Source organism: Cervus elaphus, chromosome 5, assembly GCF_910594005.1.
Source record: "Cervus elaphus chromosome 5, mCerEla1.1, whole genome shotgun sequence".
In the NCBI taxonomy this organism is placed as follows: domain Eukaryota; kingdom Metazoa; phylum Chordata; class Mammalia; order Artiodactyla; family Cervidae; genus Cervus; species Cervus elaphus.
The window spans coordinates 74,124,340-74,145,040 of NC_057819.1; the positions used below are offsets into that span (position 1 = coordinate 74,124,340).

At 38.3% G+C, this 20,701-nt stretch overlaps 1 protein-coding gene across 3 annotated transcripts in view; it reads right to left on the bottom strand.

The window, feature by feature from the left end:
* The window catches only part of CA10 (carbonic anhydrase 10), an 821,067-nt gene that overhangs the window by 25,823 nt on the left and 774,543 nt on the right, over positions 1-20,701 (bottom strand). For 2 of the 3 annotated variants that reach the window (XM_043902702.1, XM_043902704.1), the window contains exon 5: positions 1,767-1,862. The exons of the other annotated variant lie outside the window; for it this stretch is intronic. In XM_043902702.1, coding sequence (XP_043758637.1) covers positions 1,767-1,862 — 96 coding nt within the window. The remainder of the gene's footprint in view (positions 1-1,766; positions 1,863-20,701) is intronic. 3 annotated transcript variants of the gene reach the window in all.

The following is a 20,701-nucleotide window of genomic DNA, read 5'->3' on the forward strand; positions in this document are numbered from 1 at the left end:
CAATAGTTTTTTAAAAAGGAAAACAAATGAAGAAACAAATAAAACCCAAGACAGATGGTAAAAGAAAAATGAAACAAAGAAAAATAAAAATTAAAACACACACACACACACACACAAAGAAACAAAAAACAATCAAAATAAAAACCCAGAGAGCAACCAGACAAATAAAAGAACCTAAAAACCAAATCAGAGCAATTAAAAACAAAACCAAGAAAAACAAGAAAGAAAACCAAAGTAGAATACAAACTAAAAATGAAGTAAAATAAATGTTAAAAGCAAAGCAAGGAAAGAACACATAACAATGGAAAGGCAAAGTAAAAATAGAAAAATAAAAACTGCATTAAAAATAATGAAAGCAGCGACAGAACAGAACATATAAAAATAGCAATAAGTATATTTTCTTGGTGTCTCATCTGTCAGTGTTTTTACCCCCACTATGATCCCCAGCCAAACTCTGCTTTCCCTGGTATTCTCTAGGTGGGTTTCTGGACTTCTTGTGGACAACATGTGGGCAGTTCAGACTCTGAGCTGGCCCAACCATCATATGTACTTGACCCCATCGACTGGTCTCAGTTGTGGGAACACCCATTGTCCATTCATATATTCCACAGATGCAGAGTTTATCAAGATGATCATGGGGATTTAACTTGTGGCTTATGCAATAACATGAGAAGATTTTCATTCCTCTTCCTTATTCACTCAATTCTTGAGTGTTAGCTAAGGCTTTAGCCCCACCTCTGCATGTGGGCCTCCCACAGAGGTCTGCTCCTGAGGCTTCCCCAAAGCACTCAGGTCTGACCTGGTGAGGACAGGGCATGGAGGTGATCTGGCTGCTGGGTCACAGGAGCCCTGGCAAAGACAGGTGCATGGGGGATCAGTGGCTGCAAGAGATATTGTCCAGCCAGTGAGGAGGTACACAGGGAAACCAGTGGCCAGCGGTTCAAGAGATCCAGCTATAGTGGCAGCATTTCCCAGAATCCACTGTCTACAGTGAAAGGGTCAGTCCTGTTGGTGACCTTTCCTAGTGTCTGGTGACAGGTGCTTCTTCTTCTTTATTTTATTTTATTTTTTTTAATTTGCAAACCTGTTTCACCTAACAATGGTCAAAATGTTGTGTAATTTTTTAACAACTTAAACTTTTATTTGTTGGAAGTATGCTGTTGATGATGACTACAAGGAGATGTGGAGCCACCCTAGAATGTCATAAAGCCAGCATTGGTGAATTTTCTTAATTATTCACAGGGATGTTTACATGAGAGAGGTAAACTGGGAGGGAAAGATGATACTCAAAGCAATTCCTGAAAGCTGGAGGGAACTGTTTAGTGCAGTGGTTGGAGGGGAAGGGACATCTCACATTTTCTTTTTATCCCTTTTTCCAAGGGTCATCTGATTGACAGCCTTTTAATCCTGTGGGGTATAAGTGAGAAACCATCCCCCCTTCCATTGATTCCTTCTGATTCCTCTGCATGAGTGGACCTAAAACCTGCCCCTGGATCCAGCCTTGTTTTTCTCTCCAGGACAGAAACTATCTGGATCCTCAGGCCCCAGTGCTCTGAACTCATTGTTTTTGCAACTCACAGAAAGGGTCTTTATTTTTCATAAATCTCATGTACATAAATGTTGGACATAGATATTTACCTTTGGTAATATCTATGCAGCTTGGGTTATTTTGCTATTTTTCTAAGATTCAATGGGACTATAAATTGATATTGTGATTGGGGTGGAAATGGTAAGAAAAGAAGAATGAAGGAATGCAACACACTTACTTTTATAAATATAGAAACTACCACCAATCCATTTGGGCTCTTTGCAGCTTCTGTGACATTGGTATATAGCTCGTGGTTATAGTGGATGAGCTGCACCTGGCAGGAGGAAAAAGCAATAATGCAATAATGAGAACAACAATGTAACATTAAAAGATGTGAGGCACCCCATAGCCACCCTACATAAGGGTAAACTGTAAAGTAAATTGTAAAGCAATTGGAAAGATAATTCTATAATTAAGATTTGAGGGATATGGCATGTGTCATAAAATACATGCACATGCTCACACATATACAAAAATATCCATACATATTTGCAATTATTTTCTGGTAACAATCATGGCTTTAATAAGTTCAGTGCCCTTCTGGCTCTGGCTTCGTTTGAGGACATTTCCACTAAAGAGTATGCAAAATTATTTTTCCTTATTAGAAGCAGAACTGCCCTACAGAAGTGGGCCAGCTTTCCAGGCTGCACCTACAGTGCTCATTAGCAGCAAGAAAATCTTCCTCATGGCCATGGGCAAGCAGGGACTTGCTAGATCCTGTCAGTCAAGTGACTCTGAAGGAGACTGGCCCACCTGCAAGATGAAGTGCTCCTGAGGGAGAGGAAGTTGGTGGCTTAGGTTTCTGATGCATCAGCCTGCCCAGGTTATCTGTACAAGACTTAACTTGCTCCTCATTGAATGAAGATCAGTAATCTGCCTGTTGAACCTTTATGCATTCATTTCAGGCTGTGGTTTTAAAATATATTTTAACAGCATGGGGGTATAATTTTGTGATAAACTAAATGATAGAGAAGTTTAAAACAAAAGTTGCCCCCAACTTTTCTAATCATAGTCCAAGCAATATGATTATTAAGAGTTTAGTACATATCCTTCCATATATTTTTGTGTTTGTAACTCACTCGCTCACTCACACACACATTTTTAAAAAATATTAAATGAGTAAATTCCTAGACACATACAACCTACCAATATTTCATCAAGAGAAAATAGAAACCTGAGCAGATGAGTACAAATAAGGTGATTGAAGTAGCAATCAAAAACTTCTCAAATAAATAAATAAATAAAATCCCTGGATCAGATGGTTTTGTGGGTGAGTTCTTTCAAATAAGTACAGCCGCTATGGAGAACAGTGTGGAGATTTCTTAAAAAACTGGAAATAGAACTGCCATATGACCCAGCAATACCACTTCTGGGCATACACACTGAGGAAACCAGATCTGAAAGACACACGTGCACCCCAATGTTCATCGCATATCAATCCTTCTTAAACTCTTCCAAAACACAGAAGAAGAAAGAACATTCTCAAATTCATTTTATTAGGCCAGAATCATCCTGACACAAAACCAGACAAAGACACTGCAAGAAAATAGAACTAAAGGCCAATATCCTTAATAGTGTACCAGGTGGCACACTAGTGGTAAAGAACCTGCCTGACAATGCAGGAGACATACGAGATGAGATGCAGGTTAGATCCCTGGGTCTGGAAGATCCCCTGGAGGAGGGCATGACAACACACAATGTAACAGAACTGAGGGCCCTGAGATAAATCCTCACACTTATGGTCAACTGATCTTCAACAAGGGTGTCAAGAACACAGGATAGACTCTTTAGTAAATTATTTTGGGAAAACTAGCTATCCCATGCAGAATAATGAAATTGGACTCTGCTTCATACCACATATAGAAGTCAACTAAAAGTGGATTAGACTTATGTATTAAACCTGAAGCTGTAAAACGAGTAGATGAAAGAAAACATAGGAAAAGATTTTTTGACATTGGTCTTGGCAATGGCTTTTTTATTATGACAGCAAGAAGCACAGGCAATAAGCAAAACTAGAAAAGTGGAATTGTATCAAACTAGAAAGCTTCTGCAAAGTAAAATGTATGTGTGCTCAGTCACTCAGTCATGTCTGTTTCCTTGTAACCCATGGACAGTAGCCCTGCCAGGTTCCTCTGCCCATGGAATTTTCCATTTTCTATCATTTCCATTTCCTACTCCAGGGGATTTTCCCGAGCCAGGGATCTAATCTAATCATTTGCATCTTCCACATTGGCAGGTGGATACTTTACCACTACAGCCACCTAAGAAGCTCAAAGGAAGCAACCAAAACAATAAAATGGCAACCTACAGAAAAGGAGAAAATATTTCCAAACTATGTATCTTATAAGGATTAATATACAAAATATACAGGTAACTCACACAACTCAATAGCAAAAACAAAAACAGAAACCTGACTTTTAAAATGGGCAAATGATTTAAATTGACGTTTCTCGAAACAAAACACACAAATGTCCAATAGATACATGAAAAGGTGCACAATATCATAAATCATTGAGGAAATGCAAATCAAACCCATGATGAGATATAACCTAACACTTGTTATAATGGCTATTAAAAAAAAAAGACAAGGATAACAAGTATTGATGATGATGTGGAGAAAAGGGAACACTTGTGCACTGTTGGTGAAAGTATAAATTGGTGCTGCCACTATGGAAAACAATGTGAAAGTTCCTCAAAAAATGAAAAATAGAGCTGCTACATAATCCAGCAACACTACTGTGCATATATGTCCTAAAGAAATGAAATCTGACTCTTAAAGAGGTATTTGCACTTCCATGTTCATTGTATCATTATTCACAATAACTAAAATATGGAAGCAACATGAGGGTCCATTGATGGATGAATGAATAAGGAAAATGTGATACATGCCCCTTCCTTCCTACACACTGGAATATTATTCAATAATAATAGTGACTGAAATCCTATATGTGACAAGACCAATCAACTAGATGAGCCAGAAGTACTTTATGCTAAGTGAAATATGTCAGACACAGAAAGACACATACTTAATAAACTCACTCATATGTAGAAAATAAAGTAGTCAAACTCGCAAAAGGAGAGTATAGAATAAATGATTCAAAATCTTGAAAATGAAATGGAGTTACAGATAAAAAAGCCTGGAGACAACGATTGAGAAGATGTAAGAAATGTTTAAGAAGGACCTAGAAGAAATAAAAAAGAGTCAATCAATAATGAATAACTCAATAAATGAGATCAAAAACACCCTGGAGGGAACCAACAGTAGAACAACGGAGGCAGAAGATAGGATAAGTGAGGTAGAAGATAGAATGATAGAAATAAATGAAGCAGAGAGGAAAAAAAGAAAAAAAGAATTAAAAGAAGTGAGGACAACTTCAGAGACTTCTGGGACAATGTTCAATGCCTCAACATTCGAATCATAGGAGTCCCAGGAGAGCAAGACAAAAAGACCATGAAAAAATACATGAGGAGATAATAGTTGAAAACTTCCCTAAAATGGGAAAGGAAATAGTCACCCAAGTCCAAGAAACCCAGAGTGTCCCAAACAGGATAAGCCCAAGGCGAAACATCTCAAGACACATATTGATCAAATTAACAAAGATCAAACACAAAGAACAAATCTCAAAAACAGCAAAGGAAAAACAACAAATAAAACACAAGGGGATTCTCATAAGAATAACAGCTGAACTTTCAATAGAAACTCTTGAGGCCAGAAGGGAATGGCAGGGCATAATTAAAATGATGAAAGAGAAAAACCTACAACCCAGATTACTGTAGCCAGCAAGGATCTCATTCAAATATGAAGGAGAAATCAAAAGCTTCACAGACAAACAAAAGCTGAGAGAATTCAGCACCATCAAACCAGCTCTTCAACAAATGCTAAATGATCTTCTCTAGACAGGAAACACAGAAAGGTTGTATAAACTTGAAGCCAAAACAACAAAGTAAATGACAAGGAGATCATACTTATCAATAATTACCTTAAATGTAAATGGGTTGAATGCTCCAATCAAAAGACAAAGACTGGCTGAATGGATACAAAAACAAGACCCTTATATATGGCTGTCTACAAGAGACCCACCTCAAAACAAGGGACACATACAGACTGAAAGTGAAGGGCTGGAAAAAGATATTTCACACAAATGGAGACCAAAAGAAAGGCGGAATAGCAATACTCATATCAGATAAAATAGACTTTAAAATAAAGGCTGTGAAAAGAGACAAAGCAGGACACTACATAATGATCAAATAATCAATCCAATAAGAAGATATAACAATTATAAATATATGTGCACCCAACATAGGAGCACCACACTATGTAAGGCAAAAGCTAACAAGTATGAAACGGGAAATTAACAATAACACAATAATAGTGGGAGACTTAAATACCACACTCACACCTATGGATAGATCAACTAAACAGAATATTAACAAGGAAAAACAAACTTTAAATGATACAATGGACCAGCTAGGCCTAATTAGTATCTATAGGACATTTCACCCTAAAACAATCAATTTCAACTTTTTCTCAAGTGCACATGGAACCTTCTCCAGGATAGATCACATCCTGGGCCATAAATCTAGCCTTGGTAAATTTTAGAAAATGGAAATCCTTCCAATCATTTTTTTCTGACCACAATACAGTAAGATTAGATGTCAATTACAGGAGAAAAACTATTAAAAATTCCAACATATGGAGGCTAAAAACACATTTCTGAATAACCAACAAATCACAGAAGAAATCAAGAAAGAAATCAAAATATGCATAGAAATTAATGAAAACACAACAACCCCAAAACCTATGGGACACTGTAAAAGCAGTGCTAAGGGGACGGTTTGTAGCAATACAGGCTTACCTCAATAAATAAGAAAAAAAGTCAAATAAATAACCTAATTCTACACCTAAAGCAACTAGAAAAAAAAAGAAATGAAGCACCCCAGCGCTAGTAGAAGGAAAGAAATCTTAAAAATTAGGGCAGAAATAAATGCAAAAGAAACAAAAGAGACCATAGAAAAAATCAGCAAAGATAAAAGCTGGTTCTTTGGGAAGATATATAAAATTGACAAACCATTAGCCAGACTCATCGGGAAACAAAGGGAGAAGAATCAAACCAACAAAATTAGAAATGAAAATGGAGAAATCACAACAGACAACATAGAAATGCAAAGGAACATAAGAGACTACTATCAGCAACTATATGCCAATAAAATGGACAACTTGGAAGAAATGGACAAATTCTCAGAAAAGTACAACTTTCCAAAGCTGAACCAAGGGGAAATAGAAAATCTTATCAGACCCATCACAAGCATGGAAATAAAAACTGTAATCAGATATCTTCCAGTAAACAAAAGCCCAGGGCCAGATGGCTTCACAGCTGAATTCTACCAAAAATTCAGAGAAGAGCTAACATCTACCCTACTCAAACTCTTCCAGAAAATTGTAGAGGAAGGTAAACTTCCAAACTCATTCTATGAGGTCACCATCACGCTAATACCAAAACCAGACAAAGATGCCACAAAAAAAGAAAACTACAGGCCAATATCACTGATGAACATAGGTGCAAAAATCCTTTAAATATTCTACCAAACTGAATCCAAAAACGTATTAAAAAGATCATATATCATGACCAAGTGGGCTCATCCCAGGGATGCAAGGATTCTTTAATATCTGCAAGTCAACCAATGTAATACACCACATTAACAAATTGAAAGATAAAACTCATATGATTATCTCAATAGATGCAGAGAAAGCCTTTGACAAAATTCAACATCCATTTATGGTAAAATCCCCCAGAAAGCAGACATAGAAGGAACATACCTCAAATAATAAAAACTATGTATGAAAAACCCACAGCAAACATTATCCTCAATGGTAAAAAAGTGAAAGCATTTCCCCTAAGTCAGGAAAAAGACAAGGGTGCCCACTCTCACCACTACTGTTCAACATAGTTCTGGAAGTTTCAGCCACAGTGATCAGAGGAGAAAAAGAAATAAATGGAATACAGATGGGAAAGGAGTAAAACTCTCACTGTTTGCAGAAGATATGATCCTCTACATAGACAACACTAAAGACTCCACCAGAAAATTACTAGAGCTAATCAATGAATACAGTTAAGTTGCAGAATATAAAATTAACACACAGAAATTCCTTGAATTCCTATATACTAACAATGAGAAAATAGAAAGAGAAATTAAGAAAGCAATTCCATTCACCATTGCAACGAAAAGAATAAAAATAATTAGGACTATATCTAACTAAAGAAACAAAAGACCTATATATAGAAAACTATAAAACACTGATGAAAGATATCAAAGAGTACACAAATAGATGGAGAAATATACCATGTTTGTGGATTGAAAGAATCAATATAGTGAAAATGAGTATAGTACACAAAGTAATCTATAGATTCAATGCAATCAATCCCTATCAAGCTACCAACAATATTTTTCAGAGAACAAGAACAAATAATTTCACAATTTGTATGGAAATACAAAAAGCCTCAAATAGTCAAAGCAATCTTGAGAAAGAAGAATGGAACTGGAGGAATCAACCTACCTGACTTCAGTTCAGTTCAGTTTAGTTCAGTTGCTCAGTTGTGTCTAACTCTTTGTGACCCCATGAATAGCACACCAGGCATCCCTGTCCATCACCAACTCCCGGAGTTTACTCAAACTCATACCCATCGAGTCAGTGATGTCATCCAGCCATCTCATCCTCTGTCGTCCTCTTCTCCTCCTGCCCCCAATCCCTCCCAGCATCAGGGTCTTTTCCAATGAGTCAACTCTTCGCATGAAGTGGCCAAAGTATTGGAGTTTCAGCTTCAGCATCAGTCCTTCCAATGAACACCCAGGACTGATCACCTTTAGGATGGACTGGTTGGATCTCCTTGCAGTCTAAGGAATTCTCAAGAGTTTTCTCCAACACCACAGTTGAAAAGCATCAATTTTTTGGCGCTCACCTTTCTTCACAGTCCAACTCTCACATCCATAATGACTTCTGGAAAAACCATAGCCTTGACTAGAAGGACCTTTGTTGGCAAAGTAATGTCTCTGCTTTTTAATATGTCTGACTTCAGGCTATACTAAAAAGCTACAGTCATCATGACAGTATGGTACCGGCACAAAAACAGAAATATAGATCAATGGAACAAAATAGAAAGCCCATAGATAAATCTACACACCTATGGACACTTTATCTTTGACAAAGGAGGCAAGAATATACAATAGAAGAAAGACAATCTCTTTAACAAGTGCTGCTGGAAAAAACGGGTCAACCACTTGTAAAAGAATGAAACTAGAACACTTTCTAACACCATACACAAAAATAAACTCAAAATGGATTAAAGATCTAAATGTAAGACCAGAAACTATAAAACTCCTAGAGGAAAATATAGGCAAAACACTCCCCGACATAAACCACAGCAGGATCCTCTATGACCGACTTCCCAGAGTAATGGAAATAAAAGCAAAAATAAACAAATGGGATCTAATTAAGCTTAAAAGCTTTTGCACAACGAAGGAAACTATAAGCGAGGTGAAAAGATAGCCTTCAGAATGGGAGAAAATAATAGCAAATGAAGCAACTGACAAGGAATTCATCTCAAAAATATACAAGCAACTCCTGCAGCTCACTTCCAGAAAAATAAAAGACCAAATCAAAAACTGGGCCAAGAGCTAAACAGATGTTTCCCCAAGAAGACATACAGATGGCTAACAAATACATGAAAAGATACTCAACACTCATTATTAGAGAAATGCAAATCAAAATCACAATGAGGTACCATATCATGCTGGTCAGAATGGCTACTATCCAAAAGTGTACAAACAAGAAATGCTGGAGAGGGTGTGGAGAAAAGGGGACCCTCTTATACTGTTGGTGGGAATGCAAACTAGTACAGCCACTATGGAGAACATTGTGGAGATTCCTTTAAAAACTGGGAATAGAACTGTCATACGACCCAGCAATCCCACTGCTGGGCATACATGCCGAGGAAACCTGAATTGAAAGAGACACTTGTACCCCAATGTTCATCACAGCACGGTTTATAATAGCCAGGACATGGAAGCAATCTAGATGTCCATCGGCAGATGAATGGAGAAGAAAGCTGTGGTACATATACACAACGGAATATTATTCAGCCATTAAAATGAATACATTTGAATCAGTTCTAATGAAGTGGATGAAACTGGAGCCAATTATACAGAGCAAAGTAAGTCAGAAAGAAAAACACCAGTACAGTATACTAATGCATATATATGGAATTTAGAAAGATGGTAACGATAACCCTGTATGTGAGACAGCAAAAGAGACACGGATGCATAGAACTGTCTTTTGGACTCTGTGGGAGAAGGGGAGGGTGGGATGACTTGAGAAAAGAGCACTGAAACATGTATATTATATGTGAAACAGATCACTAGTCCAGGTTCAATACATGGGACAGGGTGTTCAGGGCTGGTGCACTGGGATGACTGAGAGGGATGGGATGCAGAAGACTGTGGGAGGGGGGTTCAGGATGAGGAACACATGTACACCCATGGTTAATTCATGTCAATGTATGGCAAAACCCACTACCATATTGTAAAGTAATTAGCCTCCAATTAAAAAACAAAAAAGGAATGGTGGTTGTCAGAGGTTGAGTGGAGAGGGAAATGAGGTTATTGTACTCTAGTACAAAGTTTCTGGAGCTCTGCAGCAACAGAATGGTGGTGATAGCTAACAATATTATATTGTAAACTTGGAATTTTCTAAAAGTATAGATCCTAAGTTAAATCTTATCACACATACTCATACACTGGTAACTATTTAGGGGTGATGGATAGGTTATTTAGTTTGATTCTGATGATCTTTCACAATGTGTACATGTATCAAAATGTCAAAGTGTACACCTTAAATGCATACAATTTTTATACATCAAAGATATCTCAGTAAAAATAAAAAGTGGAAAAAAAACAAAAACAGTGGACCCGGGGAAAAAAATGGAATATCTTTCTGGCTTACTTCACTGTGTATAATGGGCTCCAGTTTCATCCATCTCATTAGAACTGATTCAAATGAATTCTTTCAGGAAGGCCCAGAGAGATGGGATGGGGAGGGAGGTGGGAGGGGGCGATCAGGATGGGGAATACATGTAAACCCATGGCTGAGTCATGTCAATGTATGGCAAAAACCATTACAATATTGTAAAGTAATTAGCCTCCAACTAATAAAAATAAATGGAAAAAAAAGTTGAATTAAAAAAAAAAAGAAATAATACTCAGCCATAAAAAGGAACACATTTGAGTCAGTTCTAAGCAGGTGGATGAGCCTAGAGCCTATTATACAGAGTGAAGTAAGTCATAAAGAGAAAGATAAATATCATATTCTAACACATAAATACAGAATATAGAAAAACGTTACTGAAGAATTTATTTACAGGGCAGCAATGTAGAAGCAGATATACAGAAAAGATTTATGGACATGGGGAGAGAGGAGGAGAGGGTGAGATCTATTTTAAAAAAAGAAAGAAAGAAAGAATGTCAATGTATGACAAAAACCACTAGAATATTGTAAAGTAAATAGCCTCCAACTAATAAAAATAAATGAAAAAAAGAAAGGAAGAGCACTTCTGAAAGCATGTAAAGAGTTAGTCCAGATGAAAGTTCTTTTTGAACAGTTGGTGTAGGATGGCCTGGGGAGGGGCTTTTTAGGATGATGTCTCATTATTATCCATGTATTGTCAGAGTATCAGTGGACTTAGTGATAATTTTGATATTGAACTAAAATCCTATGATGAGGTCAATTGTTGTTACGGCTGGAGGAGCTCTTGTTATGGCTGGAGGAGATCAGGGACTAGGATTTACTCTGATATGTAGGGGTTTGGTGGTCATTGTCTGTTGTCATGTAAGTAAAGATTTACAGGAAGCCCCTACGTATGAAGTCGTTAAGTTTCAAAGGTGCAAACATGAGTTCTTTTGTCCAGTCACATAAGTTAGTTCATGTCTTACATATATTGTCACATACATGCATCCTATTTGTGTACTACACTGTACAGTACTGTATAGTGTTCAGTAGTACAGCACCTTTATTTAAAACCCAGGATGTCCGAGAGCAAGAGGGTAGATAGGATTGAATCCAGCAAGGAACCAAAACCTGTGCCATCATCGTCAGATGTGAGTGAAATCACAGCTTGCCCTCCATCTCCTACTGCTGATGATACTTCAGTTCTACCATTTCCCACCTCCTCTCTCTCCTCTAGTCAGTCAGTAACTCTTCTTGCCTGTTCACTCAATGCCAGCCCCTGTATGCCAGAAGTTGTACTGCACTGTAAGATTAAAAATGTTTTCTTTAATCTTTGTGTTTTTTTTAATATACTACTTGTGTAAAAAGTCCTATAATCTATTACAGCACAGTACTATAGAACCAATTGTGTTAAAAAAAAAAAAAAAAAGAAGGAAAAGAAAAGGAAAGAAACAATGGAAATGGAATCATTTGTATTTGTAAGTAATTATAAACTTGATTTTTAAAACTTTTTAAAAATTTTAAAAAAAGTTTGTAGATATCTTTCTAAGTCCATGTAAATGAATCTGCCTAAATCTTTCTAATAGTTGTAGAATTCTCCATCGTATAAATTCCTTGCAACATGTTTATCATCCTCTCAATACTTTTCAGGTTGTTTCCATTTTTTGTCTTTTGCAAATAATGTCAAAGAAAGATCAGCATACATCTTTCTTCCCTGGTGGCTCAGAGGTTAAAGCGTCTGCCTGGAATGCAGGAGACCCGGGTTCAATCCCTGAGTCTGGAAGATCCCCTGGAGAAGGAAATGGCAACCCACTCTAGTACTCTTGCCTGGAGAATCCCATGGAGGGAGGAGCCTGGTAGCCTACAGTCCATGGGGTCTCAAAGAGTTGGACATGACTGAGCGACTTCACTTTCTTTCTTTTCTTTCTATAATGATATTAGTATTTTCCACAGGTTGATGTGAGTATAATCAGTTCAGTTCAGTCACTCAGTCATGTTTGACTTTCATGCTGACTTTCAGCGACCCCATGGGCTGAAGCAAGCCAGGCTTCCCTGTCCATCACCAACTTCTGGAGTTTGCTCAAACTCAAGTCCATCGAGGTGGTGATACCATACAACCATCTCATCCTCTGCCGTCCCCTTCTCCTCCTGCCTTCAATCTTTCCCAGCCTCAGGGTCTTTTCAAATGAGTCAGTTCTTTGCATCAGGTGGCCAGAATATTGAAACTTCAGATTCAGCATCAGTCCTTCCAATTCAGGATTGATTTCCCTTAGCTTTCTTTATGGTCAACTCTTACATCCATACATGACTACTGGAAAAACCAGAGCTTTGACTAAGTGGACCTTTGTCAGCAAAGTAATGTCTCTGCTTTTTAATATGCTGTCTAGGTTTGTCATAGTTTTTCTTCCAAGGAGAAAGTGTCTTTTAATTTCATTGCTGCAGTCACCATCTGCAATGACTTTAGAGCCCAAAAAATAAAATCTCTCAATTTTTTTTTTCTATTCTTTTCCCCTTCTGTTTGCCATGAAGTGATGGAACCAGATGCCATGACCTTATTTTTTTGAATGTTGAGTTTTGTTTTGTTTTGTTTGTTTGTTTGTTTTCACTCTCCCGTTTCACTTTCATCAAGTCACTCTTTAGTTTTCCTTCACTTTCTGCCATAAGGGTGGTGTCGTCTGTGTGTCTGAGGTTATTGCTATTTCTCCTGACAATCTTGATTCCAGCACGTGTTTCACTCAGCCCAGAGCTTCTAATGATGTACTCTACATATAAGTTAAATAAGCAGGGTGACAATATACAGCCTTGAGGTACTCCTTTCCCAATTTGGAACCAGTTTGTTTTTCCATGTCTGGTTCTAGCTATTGCTTCTTGACCTGCATACAGATATCTCAGGAGGCAGGTAAGGTGGTCTGGTATTCCCATCTCTTGAAGAATTTTCCAGTTTATTGTGATCCACAGTCAAAGCTTTGGTGTATTCAACAAAGCAGTAGATGTTTTTCTGGAACTCTCTTGCTTTTTCAATGATCCAATGTCAAGAATACTGAAGTGGTTTGCCATTCCCTTCTCCAGTGGACCACTTTTTTTTCAGAACTCTCCACCATGACCCATCCACCTTGGGTGGCCCTACAGGGGGCTACTCATTGTTTCATTGAGTTAGACAAGGTGGTGGCCCATGTGATCAGTTTAATTAGTTTTCTGTGGTTGTGATTTTCATTCTGTCTGCCCTTTGATGAATAAGGATAAGATGCTTATAGAATCTTCCTGATTGGAGAGACTGACTCTGGAGGAAGCTGGACCACGCCCAGTAAATCTTTAATCCAAATTTCTGTTGATGGGCGCGGCTGTATTCCCTTCCTGTTGTTTGGCATGAGTCCAAATTGTCGACCCAAACCTCCACTGGAGACTCCTGAACACTCACAGGCAAGTCTGACTTAGTCTCTTATGGGAACACTGCTCCTTTCTTCTGGTTCCTGGTGCACACAAAGTTTTGCTTATGCCATCCAAGAGTCTGTTACCCCAGTCTTGTGGAAGTTCTGCAATCAAATCCCACTAGCCTCCAAAGTCCAATTTGCTGCATGTTCTGAGTCCCTTTGTCAGATTTGCAGATTGGGAAATCTGCTGTGGGTCTTAGAACTTTCTTAACAGCGTGAGAATTTCTTTGCTATAATTGTTCTGCATTTTTTGATTCATCTGCTCGGTGGCTGTATGGTGGGGTTAATGGTGACCTCCTCCAAGAGGACTTATGCCACACGCTGTGTGATCCAGGTCTGCTGCAGCCAGAGTCCCTGTCTCTGTGACAGACCACTGCTGACCATGCCGCCACAGGAGACACTCAAATATTCAAAGGCAGGTCTGGCTCAGTCTCTGTGAGGCCCCTGGGTCCTGGTGCCCATAAGGTTTTGTTTGAGCCCTCTGAACGTCTCTGGCAGGTATGGGGTTTGATTTTAAAAGCGAGTTCTCCCCTCCTACCCTCTTGTTGGAGTTTTTCCCATTGCCCTTAGATGTGGAGTATCTTTTTTTGTGGTATTCAACATTCTCCTGTCAATAGTTGTTCAGCAGCGAGTTGCAGTTTTGGAATTCTTGCATAAGAAGATGAGCAAAAGTCCTTCTACTTCTCCATCTTGTCATAAGCTATAAGACACTTATTGGACTACTCTAATATGTAGCACTACTTATTAGAGTATCTAATAAGATGGTGCATATAAAAGTGATTTATGACTCTGAAAGTATAAAGAGTATTCATTATTCCCAATATCTTATATTGGATTTTAAAAGGAGGTATTGTTTTAGAAACTGAGAAAGTCAATGACCAGAAAAGGGTATTTTTCCTTGATCTTTGCAAAAGCATTTCTAACCCAGTGAACTGCAACCTTCACTGTGCATCCAGTTCACCTGGGTGCTTTTAAAATCCACCTATGCCAAATTCTGATTCATTTATGGTGGGAACAAGGCACTGGTATTTTTTAAAACTCTCCAGTTAGAGGGTAGCTGGAGTGGAGGACCAGTGCAACATAGTCAATAAGCATCAATATCCCATATCCCATCAGTGTGTACTCAGAAGGATGGAACTTTTAATCTGAAAATATCCTGAACATCTTGGGTCTGTAGAGCTCCTCTCGTTGGGAGCACATATTATTGCTGCTCTCAAAATATCCTTTTTGTTTATCACTTCTTCACTTCTTGTGAGTTTTGCCAATGATGGCAAATGGTTATACAGCAGTTATTCTGCCATCAAAAAGGCAACCTCAGGCAGGAGTTAGTGAATCTGTTATGCCTGTACAGACCTCAAGCCAGGCAAACTTACAGGCCTGGGCTCATCAGTCCCCCCCCCCCCCCCCACACACACACACACCGACCACCTTTTCCCTCCCACCCACACAGCCAGGATTTTACATGGATGGAGAAACAGGAGCTAAGGAGGGACCTGTCACACCTCCTTTTAATGTTGAGTAAGCTTCTTAATGAGAATCAAAACACATTCTGCTATCTACTAAGACCTTCCTACCATGTGACCTAGAAAACATTCCTTGAAATTTCAGCATGTTCTGAGAACTAGGCTTTGGAGAACAGTCAAATAGAAGGCAACCCAGTGGAGTGATTATTCTCTCCAATGTATATGACTGAAAATGCAGGAAAATGTCTCTTGGTTGCCCCATAGAGTGGAGTTCCACGGGGCCAGGGACTGTGAGAAAGGGACTGGCAATATAGAAGTGAGGTTGTGCTCTCTCTAAACTCAAGTTAACATGCTTAGAATTTTGATCCAAAGTCTTTCTTCCTCTATGTTTCATGGTAAGTTGGCTAAGATTGAGATCAGATTGAACCATATGAAATTGACTTTTTAATTCACAAAAATGGTGATTTTATAAAGTTAACATAAAATAAATCTATTTTGAATAGATTTCCTCCTACTCCTCTCACAAATTAGATATTTTTAAAAGATGACATAGTACTTTGCTACTCACTGTGCAGTGCAGGGACCAGCCACAGATCTGGGAACTTGTTAGAAAAATGCAGAATCTTATTCCCTACTCTATACCTCCTAAATCATAATCTGTATTTTAACAAATTCCCAGTGATTTGAATGTAAATTATTAGTACTCGAGAAGTACTGGTTTAACAGATACTGCTGACTAGTTAGCAGGGTCCTATTTTGCCTGGCTGTTCACCCCTCTTCTGATTCATTTTGAGTAAGTTTAGGGGTGCATGTGTTATGCATGTTGGAAGACAGTGAGAAATGGAGTATTTCCTGCCATATCAGTGTTGACTTAAAAAATAGTCACAACATAAATGTTGAAAGTTATATTGTACATGGTGGGAACTTTAAGGACTTCAAGCTTGGGAGACAGCATTTCAAGTAACCCTGAGAGAACTGCATTGAGGAGGCGATGGGAGAAGTCAGGTTATGTAGAAGTCTTACAACAAAGGACAGTAATCTTTGAACATCAAAAGATTACTATTAACTAAAGAAAACCAGATATCTAAAATTAAGGAATTTAGCACTTTTCTGTGTATGGGAAGATTCAAGAGTCTGGCTCATTCCTCTCATATGCATCTCAGCTATCTGGGGCTGGTATCCTGTGTTTTTCAAACCCTGAGTTCCCTTTGGGCTCACTGTAGAGTGTCACTGCAGTCCTGGTGGCTGAGAGATCACAGAAATTCTTCTTTCCTGAATGCCTTTAGAGCCTACTTTGGAGGGCTAGAATCGCTGATGATGTGGCATCATTGGTTATTGATGAGAAATAAAATACTTTCTACTATATCAGTAAGCAAGGATGCCACAATCATCAGTGATTCCAACTTTCTGATGCCTAAACACATTTAGGAAGGAGAAGAATAACTATGATCTAACAGCCATCAGACTGCAGCTATTACTTAAGTTGAGCTCTGAGGAACTCAGGATGTGAAAAATACAGGATACTGGCCCCAGATATTTGAGGTGCATATGAAAGGAATGATTTCAGTTAACCCAGACTCTTGCAGCTTCACATTTAAAGAAAAGCACTATATTCCTTAATGTGATATATCTGGTTTACTTTAATTAACAATAATATTTTGATGTTCAGACTGCCTCCCCTCTGTTGTAAGATTTCTATATAACCTAACTCCTCTGCCTACTTCCTCAGAGCAGTTCTCTCAGGGTTACTTGAGATGCTGTTTCCTGGGCTTGAAGTCCTAAAGATTCCCACCAAATAAAAGATAACTCTCAACTTTAGGCTGGTATTTTTTTTTTTAGGCTAGTATTTTTATATTGACAGTTATGGTGACCATGAGGGAGCCAGAGCAGATTCCTCTCCTCCACCTGAACTCTTCGAGGATCTGGACCCTTGGTACCAGCAAGGTCACCTGTGTCCATCCACCTCCTTATGTTAAACAAATTTGAGTGAGTCCCTCCTGTTTCTAGGCTCTCCTGTTATTGGATGATGAGCTGAAGTTCTACTCAGTGGGAGAAGTAGTTATCCTTGAAACTTGGTTTCAAGAAGAGGTACCTGGATTGCTGTTTAGACAGTGAGTGGATTATCTTCAGTTGAAGGACTGGGAAGATTTTGCTCAGTTTAGGCACTGAGAAGGTTACCCTGGGTGTAAATGCACTGGGAAGACTCAGTTTGGATACTGAGTGGTTATTCTCAGTTCAGAAACTGGGAAGACTTGCTCAGTTACGTACTGCATAAAATGGAACTGAATGGTTAGGGGGAAGACTGGCCTGTCATTTTCCTTGAATTGGCTACCTTACTAAAGTTTGTAAAGATAAAACTGAAAATTTATAAGAGGTTCTGAGCACTGAAGAAGGGATTCTCTCCTCCTAGTCGGCAACAGCATTCTCAAGTAACTGAAAAGCTTGCAAGAGTGGTGGAAACAAGACTTCACACCACGAAGCTGTCCTTATAGGGAAACTCACTCGTGTAGTTAACAAACTGCTCAACCAGGGACATGCTTAAAAATTGGTCATTCCATGATCTGAGCACCACATCGTGGAAGATCTGAGCACACTGGGAGACCTGCAATATGATAGAAGGGGTTAAAACAACTCTGGAGCAAAATCAGAGAAGTTAAGCTCCCAAGCAGCATACAGAGGCCCACCACACAATCGTTACTAACAATTTTATCTTGACAAACTGACTTCAAAATAGGAAATAAAGGTTTCAAAATAAAAGAAGACAAAATGACAGACTGCTGGCCTCTAGCCAGTACACCAGCTAGGTAAATACATGTACAAAACTTACCTGGGAATTAAAGGAAATTTCACCCTGAAAATTGAGTGGTCTTTTTCATTGCACACACAGTTAAATTACATTAAGGTTGTACGCTGGATTAGAAATATATATATATATCTTTTCAGGCTTTAAACAAAGGCCTTCTAGGGGGAAATCTACATTTCTCTGTGTCTTTGAGATGTAAGTGTCCCATCTGATCTTCCTAGGACATTCTGTGTTTGTGTGTTTTGTTGGTGTTTTTGAAAATGTGGCCTTTGTCTTACTACTTTTGAGAGTAAACTCTCTGACTTTAGGTTATATCCTCCCCTTACATCTTAGTGGTTTGAATCACTATTGGGATAATGTTTATTGATGGCCAAATGAATCCTTTTAAAATTGGGGAAACTGACAAATCGGTGAATCTAGAGTGCTCTCATTATAAACAGTTATTTTATTGGTACCTATAAAACAAAAATTAAAGCTGAAAAACTGTATCTAATGTTTTACCTAAGAACTTTTGTTGTTTAAAGCAAGTAAGACAAACTTGTGAGGCTTCATATGTGATCTTTGCTTCCCCTCAATGGGTCTTAGATATGCTAACAAGAGCATTAGAATAATTGTTAACAGAAAAATTTGTAAGAAAAGTATAGTTATTATTTACAACAAGGTAAATTTTAAAAGGAATTATCTCAAATAAATAAAGAAATCTTTGTTTGGCTACCTAAAATGGGATAAATAAAATGGAAATTTATGTTATTAAAACAAGATTTGATATTACTACACTACCTAAAGTCCTCCCTGGTAGCTCAGCTGGTAAAGAATCTGCCTGCACTGCAAGAAACACCAGTTTGAATACTGGGTGAGGAAAATCCCCTGGAAAATGTATAGCCTACCCACTCCAATATTCTTGGGTTTCCCTGGTGCCTCAAATGGTAAGGCATCTGCGTGCAATGCACGAGATCCATCTGCAATGCAGAAGATCTGGGTTTGATCCCTAGGTTGGGAAGATTCCATGGAGGTGGGCATGGCAACCCACTCCAGTATTCTTGCCCGGAGAATCCCCATGGACAGAAGACCCTGGCAGGCTACAGTCCATGGGGTGGCAAAGAGTCAGATATGACTAAGCAACTAAGCACAGCACACTACCTAAGGTTAAATGGGCCAAAAGAGACCACTTACAATAAAAACTAAACAAATTTGTTCTATTTACTTCAATTTTAAAATATGTATCTAAGAGGCTAAAAGTGCTTGCACTGAGATATCTGGCCAGCAATTATTGGGACAAAATTAGGCCAAAGGCCTGACCTCCTTGGCTCAACCTCACTCTAGGGCTCCCAGAACTTTTATATAAAAGTAGGTAAAATGGACTGGGAATAGAAGAAAAAAAAAAAAAAAAAACTTTTAGAACTCCTCCTCTAAGACCAAAGTTTGTTGATTTGATCCTAATTTAAAAACTAAAGTTTAAATGCATAAAAATTGACCAAATTTAAATGAAAGTATATAAAATTGGTATAGTTAATAGGGGAAACATACTGACTGAAACCGCCCACCATAGCCAGGCTCTCTAGTAACCATTTGCATGAGTTGTTTTATGACAGGAGGTCCTGGTAAGGAACATGGAACTAATAAGCTACCACCAACAGGAAGAGTTTGGGAAAGGCCTAAAGGAGACACCATATGTCTGACCACCTCACAGAATCTTTCTCTCTGGCATCCATCTTGGCTGAGCAATGCCTACACCACCAACAAGGACTCTGAGTCAGAATGATTGGCTAAAGACAACCCAGAAACTAATCCCATCACCATAAATCCCAAAACTGTGAGCCATGTGGCAGAGCAGTTCTTCTGGGTTCCCTTACCCTACTGCTCTCCACATGGGTGCCCTTTCCCAATAAAATCTCTTGCTTTGTCAGCACATATGTCTCCTCAGACAATTCTTTTCCAAGTGTTAGAAACAGCCCACTCTCGTGGCCCTGGAAGGTGTCCCCCTTCCTACAACATATTTACATGGGACTTATATAAGATGGCTACATCTCTTGTATAATTGTATTATGTGATAGATACGTTTCACTGAGTGATAATTCCCCTGTGTGGTATTATAACACAAGACATATAGCTTGTCACTACGGAAATATTAACTAAACACACTTAACCAATAGGGTTACCTGAGACATACAAATAAGAAAAACTGGGAACTAACATATAAGTGCTAATAAAAATAAAAACAGTGATTTTGTTTTGGATTCAATTTGTAAACTCAGGAAGATCTTTACAAACAAGACTTTGCAGAAAGGCATGATAAATTAAACTGTAAAAGTTATAGACTGTAGAACTCATAAAATAAATTTCAGTTTAGTTAAAAATGTTGTCACTGATTTAAGTAACTTTAGGTGGCAAAACTGTTCTTTAGAAAACTAAAACAAA